The 7,629-nt window shown below is 30.9% G+C and overlaps 1 protein-coding gene across 1 annotated transcript; it reads left to right on the top strand.

The window, feature by feature from the left end:
* The first annotated feature begins 300 nt into the window (after positions 1–300).
* Positions 301–2,125, top strand: LOC105176468 (cell wall integrity/stress response component-like protein). The gene has a single exon (XM_011099281.3). It carries the CDS (start codon positions 533–535, stop codon positions 1,874–1,876), a length of 1,344 nt encoding a protein of 447 aa, XP_011097583.1. The 5' UTR covers positions 301–532; the 3' UTR covers positions 1,877–2,125.
* The last annotated feature ends 5,504 nt before the right edge of the window (positions 2,126–7,629 follow it).

Here is a 7,629-nt window from a genome sequence, read left to right as displayed (position 1 = left end):
CATTTACTCTTCCCCATTCAAAAACTGGATTTCCAATGCTCAACTCAGTATGATGATTATAAACAAGTAGAATATCTTGTCCGGTAAAATGAAAATTATTCGGATATTTATCATTACATAGTGATACTCAAATTAACCCTAATTCAGAAAATGTTTACGCAAGATTCATAAAATAATGTGAAGGAAAAGAGAGCAAAGTGTAAAAGCGCGTAGATTAGGATGTCCCAATGTAGTTGGGCCATGTGACTGACCTCAATCTTTTGCCCCTCTTAGCATTAAAGTCTTGTTTCCCTTGAGCCTCACTCCCCACTCTCCACTCCCACACACCCCTCCTCCTATAAATCTCTCTCTCTCTCTCTCTCTCTCCAATAAATGCCACTGTCCTCCCACTTTTCCACTCTGAAATCCAGATCCATTTCCGCCTTTTAAACCAAAGGGAAAGAAGGAAAAAAGGGTCCTCACTACAATCTCCAAACAAACCAAAGGGTGGGAGGGGGGACATAGATTTCAGTACCCAAATATTTGTTCACAAATGGCTCTATTTCAAGACTCTTCCTCCTCCTGCCTCAAGAAGGTACTCTTGCTCTATTTACTACTGCTCCTTTTCATAACTTCAACTCTCATTTCTGCACACAATCAGCACACAAATCAACACCTTTTTGGTAGAAAAAGAGTGTTGTTGGAGTTGGAAGATGAAGAAGATCAGCCACCCATCAAGAAGAAGACCACTAGTACGAGTACAAAAGTTGCTACCAAGAACCAAACCAAACTCATCAACCCCACTTCCAAGAATCAAACCAAGCTCCTCAAAACAACCAATTCTACTGCATTCAAGAACCAAACCAAGCTCATCAAAACCCCTTCTGATTCAACCAAGAACAAAACAACCAAGATCACAAAAACCAATCTTTCATCAGACTCCACTCCATTGAAACTCAAATCCCAGCTCAAGAAACTCAACTCCACCTCAAATTCAACCACCAAAACTGGTGCTACTTCTTCACTTCTAACCAAGAAATCATCAGATCTACCCAAGAACAAAACAATAAAGCCCACCACCACCAAAGAGGCCAAATCCCAGTTGGAGAAGGGCTCCTCCCAGGTTAAATCCGGTAAGACCCAGCCCAAGAAATCCCAGAAATTGCCCAGCTGGATTGATCAAGATGATGATGAAGAAGACCTAGTGTCTGAATTCCGGGACCTCCCATCAAAATTTCAAGAATCCATTGTCCCGGATTTAGAAAGACTTTCCAAAACCTCACAGATCTACCTCACAAAATACAACAAAGAATTCACCAAGGGATTCAAACCGTATGTGGGCAACAAATACGCCGCCACAATTGCATCTTTCGTCTCATTTGCATTCATTATCATCCCTCTCATTCTCGTCTCACTCATTTTCAACAGAATCAAAGCCTATTTCTCACTCCAAAAGCTCTTGATTTTCATCCAAGTTTACTTAGCCATATACTTCACCATCCTCTGCTTATCCTCACTCCTCACGGGTCTTGAGCCTCTCAGATTCTTCTACTCCACTTCCCAGTCCACTTACGTTTGTGTGCAAGTGCTGCAAACCCTCGCTTATGTGTTGTACCTGCTGCTTCTGTTGATGTACCTCATCCTTGTGTTCTCCACCGAGACTGGGCTGGCAACCAAGTTATTGGGCCTGGGCCAGACCTTTGTGGGCTTTGCTGTCGGGCTGCATTATTACATGACGGTGTTCCATAGGGCCGTGCTGCACCAGCCGCCCAAGACAAGTTGGAAGGTGCACGCGCTCTATGCCACGTGTTTCCTTGTGATTTGTCTGTTAGGTAGGCTTGACAGGAGAAAGAAGGCTTATTTGGAAGAGGGAGGTGAAGAAGGGAAAAAGAGTTAAAACTTTTCAATTTCTTTTTTTTTTTTTCAATTTTTTTTAATATTAACAAAAATTATCTTTGTGTTTTTGTAGTCTCTCTTTTATGGGCTGTAATTTTTGAACAGAAGCAGGAAAAAAAAGATAAGGTTGCCTGCTTCTAATGTTTTTCTTTTCTTTTTTTCTTACAGAAGATGTAATTTATTAAGGATATTTTATTATTATTACTATTATTATTATAAATAAAGGACTTAATTACCTTAATTTTTTCAATTATTTGAGTTCATACGTAGCGTATTACATTTTTATTTATGACATATTTGCACAAACTACCTATATGTGTAATAGTTCAAAAATGATAAGTGATTCGTGTAGATAATATTGATGTTTTTACTGAATAATATATAAATTTTTAAAATGCAAGAGTAGTTTGTATAAATATAGTATCAGGGGATTTAAATGCAATTTTTGAGTTGAGTGAAGATGTTATTTTGTATTAAGAATGCAGTCATATCACAAAGATTCTCCCTCTCACTACATTCAACAACTAAATTCTTGAATATTCATCACTCGTTTGGTACAAACTTTTAAGCCTATGGTACAAGTGCAAACTGCCAAATAAGTCTTGTAATATTTTGTCACTATGCTCTAGTAGTACTTATCCCTGCTGCTTCCTTAAATTTAGGGATAAGGACGTCTACCTTCTCTATTTATGATTTATTTACGTAAATTATTTATATTTTTTAAAAAATTATATATATATTTCAAAAACGTCAATAACATTATAAAAAAATATTATTTTTTATTATTATGAATAATTTTTATAATTATGCAAAAAAATATGAGTAATATTGTGTAGTAAACATTATAATAATTGAATGTTGATTAATTCATAAATATTGATACATTTTCAAAAAGAAAAAATGTCACTTTCAATGCCCAATTATATTGCAATATTTTGACTAGTTTTATTTTTGGAAAATATTTTAATTGGTTATTTTTATCAAAATTATTTAATTTAGGGTTGTTTTGGGTCTAATCAAGACAAGATCTGAAATTTGTAGTTAGATCGAATACTATAAAAAAAAATTTGAATTTTCGTTACATTGTAAATGGCCACGATTTAAAATTTATAATAAATTAATATTATTAACCACAGTTAAATAAAACTAAAATAAAAAAATTAAATTTTTACCGTGATTAATCAATATAAACCATATTTTTAGTTATACGTTTGCCATGATTTTAGTCATGACTAATATTTTGGCCACACTTGTAGAAACAACAGCTAATGGCCATAGCAAAGTCGTGGTCCACATCTTTTTTTCTTACTATGGTAATTAATCGAAGCAAAAAATCATATTTTTATTCGACTGGAAGGACTTAAACTCAAAATTTTAAAATGACTAATAGAAATTGTAATCCTTATGAAATAAAAAAGCTGTAACTTATTTTAAAATTCATATACAATATTAACTATGATAAATTGATTCTTAAAATCAGACACTGGATGAGCTTTATTTAACAGTTGGGATCCTCAAAAATATTCTTAAAAATGAACTATTTATATAAGCATCAAATTTCGAACACAAGATCTTCAATAAGAAATTTTAAGCCCAAATGGTTATATTAAATTTTAAGGGCATTTGATGATATAAGACTGATGTAGACAAACATCTCATATTAATTGCAAACGAGGAGTTTGAGCAAGTTATAAATCCCAGGCCTCCTCTCCTTAGTCAAGCGCCTTTTCGAGACAAAATCGTGAAACTCATATACACTTAAAGCTAGCACTATTTTGCACAATGGAGCACTGATCGAGTCTCAAACCACATAAAAAATATAATAATTTTTTTATCGTTGGTACACGTAATTAGCATCTTGTAAAGATTAAAATATGAAATTCAAAAAATTAAAATTTCAATAATGAATGATTCAGAATCAGGCCAAATAGTAAAAATAAAGTCACATGAAATATTACATTATAGTAAATATAGAAATAATAGATAATGTATTGATTGTTTATAAACCCAAAATATAATTATAAAAAATATTGGGGCAGGGGGCCTAATAATTTGGAGAGCGTTTGGCTCTACAAGGAAAGAGCAGTCTTTTTCTAGTGACGAATTCAGCACTCAACCGACAGTTTGGGCCGTCGTTCTGTCGGTGGCGGAGGTAAAACAATGCAAAATATTTGTCTCCACCGACAACATATTTTTCACCTACTTTAATGGTAATTAATACCTGCCGTTATATATGTCTATCTTATAAAGTGATTATATCTAACTCCTCGAGGTTTGCTTCTATATATCAATATGTTCTCTCATTAGTTAAAATTTACTGAATTTGTTGATATTAGTAAAAAAAAATTGATATTTATTATTGATGGACTTATTACTGACTTACTGCAGGTCAAATAATTTTTCTTCGACTAAACTACCATTATAACGGTGAAAATATACTTCCTCGTATGTATTAAAGGATGAAAATATATGAGGATAATTTGGTTATAAAAAAATTTATTTGACCTGCAATAATCGATAATAATTCATCGAGAGTAAATATAGATTTTCTTTTTTGTTAATATTACTAAATTTGGTGGATTTTGACTAAGAAAGGGACTTACTTATTAGACGAAAGCAAACATGAGGAATACTAGATATAATTTTTCAAACCAAAAGAGGTCTGCACATCAGGAGATGACAGTGTAATTATCCCTTTTTGTTAATCTCTTTTAAATATTTTTGTTGATTTGAATGCTATAATGAATCGTATACTATAAAAAAAATATTAATTAACACTTATCTTTGTTTATAATTCTCTTGCCTAATTGCATATGCAAGTGACACTATTTTGTCTAACAAAAAAAAGTTATTCAAATTATATTTGGTCGGATCGAGTTTACTGTACTAACTATACTATCACGTAACTAGTTTAGATGTCATCGATTCAATAACACGACTAACGTAATTATATTTGTCACGTAACGAAGCTCGTTTCTTAAAATATGCATTAACTGCACTTATTATATGATCAACTCAGATCTGATTATATTTAATTTTTTAGAAATAAAATGTTAAAACATAAAATAGCACTTTTAAGTCATTGGCGTCTACACGACGTAGTACAATGTCAGTTGTTAGGGTTTCAGGACAAGTAAAAAAATTGTACTTTCTCATACCAAAGTCATAATGTTGAGGGATTTTCAATTTTTATATGAATCGATAATTTATATTAAAATCGAATTTCACGTGCGTTACATCGCCTCTTCAGCTCATTAAGTGTTGTTTGCTTGAACTATTGGGCAGGATTGCTGAATTATATTAAATTCACACCAACCAAAGTAACAAATTGTGTGTATACAACGTTGTCATGTTGATGATGTAGGTTTGAAATCTTATTAAGATATTTGGTTACCTTCACTTCTACATTAATTATCACTCGATTAAATTTTAATTCATAACAACAATAAGTTAATTATAAAAGCTCTGATCGGTACACAATGCAAACAAATTTTTTTTTATGAATTTGAGTTTGAGCGGAGCTTGACCAAATTTTGTCTGCTCGAGCTCGAGCCTGAACTTGAATTCATCAATATTTTACTTTCTTTAAATAAAAATATATTAATATTAAATATTATTGTGTTACTTGTGGAAAGTATTAAAGAATATATGATATAATATTTTAATTTAATGTTATGAATATATGACTTCATAATATCTTTATTAGACATCTTTGATTAGTTTAGTAGTAACATAATTAATAAAAGTATAGAAAACATATATACATCAAAATTATCTAAATACTAGCACCTAAATAAATACACATATATTATTTTTTAAAAGTAAAATAAGAATGGTCATGAACATACACCTTTAAAATATGTGATACAATTTAAATTTTATATCTTTTAATTATACAAAATAAAAAAAATTCTAAAAGAAATCAAGCAATAATTGATCTTATTATATAACTATATAATGCAATAACAATGAAAATAATTTAAATTGTTCAGCCATCATTATTATTTTTATTTTTAAATTAATTCATGAGAATCACCAACTTTTATAAGTTTATAAGTAGTTAAACAGATTCATACTGTGTGTTTTGGTATAAATATATACTCACAAAAATAAATATAAAAATTCTAAGTTAATTATTATAACTTATTAATTTAAAAAAGTATAAGAGATTACAAATTGATACTGAAATATAACATAAAATTCATGTGCATCATATTAAATATAAATATATATATATATATATATCAAATCTTACCAAATTATTGCCTAAGCTTGTTTTTATATAGAGATTAGATAATATAAATAAAAACAGCACACTTTATTATTAACTAAATCAAAATATGAGATAATATTGATTAATAATTCTAATTTATGGTGAACTCTGAATATGAAGTTGATATAATATTAAATATGTAATTATATATACACAAAGGAAGTTTCATTTGTTGTAAATTGACCCCATTCTTACAATTTCATCTGTTCATTCTCCTGTAATGACATTCATGACTTACAAACATGACAACATTGTAAAACTTGAACAGCCCTACTTAGTGTCTCTATCATATTTATTATTGACAATTTCACATCAAATATTGTCCCAAGTCTCAATTGTTGCATGTGACTCATTCTCAATTGAGTGCGAGTCCCCTAAAGCATTATACAATGCATGAATCATAGAGGTCCTCTAACTCAACAAAATATCCAGTTTGAGTCATAATTATTGATCATGAGATGAGCCAATCGCCACAGTTCTACTAATTCCCCATAATCAAATCATCTGTCTATTAACACAAACAAGTTCGTGTTTAAATCAATTCAATCCTCTGACCTGTCTGATGGAAAAAGCGCAGCATATTCCACTTGAATCGCTACATCAACGGTGTAATACAACCAAACTAGTTCTTATAAAAGACTACGTACAAATCATTTTGTGCTGATCGTATACAGTTTTAGCGACAAAAATCAGCACCAATCAAGACTCTGACGAATCTTCTTCATGATTGCTGGCAGATATTAATTAAGGTCAAATCAATCTTTTTACAACATTATGACCTTTCGGCCCAGACCTAGAAGGCATCCAACTTGATTGTTCTCTCAGTAGCAATCCTATTACACTTATTTAATAATATTTTGCTTGTTTTATGTTAAAAAAAAATATTCCGACAAAGATCAGCATCAAACAACATATCATAGTAAACTTGAAAGGCAGGCTGACCCCTTGACTTGATAAGCCAAGAATCATAGTAGAGATTTATACCAGCAAATGGACATATCTAATCTCAGTTAATTCATTTTTCAATATAGTTTTGGACTTACCCACAATTGATGGTATCAAGAAGTTGGCCTTTCGCTTGATGGGCCTCCAAGTTTGAGTCTTTAGACATTACTATTTTTATTTATCTATTTATTTTAATATTTACCCATTCAACACTCACACAATCACTTAATTCGTAAAAAAATTTAGGCTCGAATCATTGAATTATTCCCTTAGAACTTTTGATCTCACGATGTATGTAAATGTAGGTTACATTCTATCAATTATAATTTTATCATACTGTGAAAATATATTTTTTAAATTCTCTCGTTTCCATGTTTTAAATCTTCTTTCTCGAACTAGCTTTTACCTTTTCTCCTTTTTTCTGATTCTAGAAATTTATCACGTCGAATTACGGAGAGGTTGGGAGGAGGGTACAAATTACCTCGTATATATTCGAATTGGATTTTTAGTATTCTGTCTTCTATTTCATGTAACAT

The sequence above is a fragment of the Sesamum indicum genome, linkage group LG13 (assembly GCF_026168435.1).
Source record: "Sesamum indicum cultivar Baizhima isolate 11 linkage group LG13, ASM2616843v1, whole genome shotgun sequence".
Taxonomy (NCBI): Eukaryota; Viridiplantae; Streptophyta; class Magnoliopsida; order Lamiales; family Pedaliaceae; genus Sesamum; species Sesamum indicum.
This window is presented reverse-complemented; position numbering and strand designations above follow the sequence as displayed.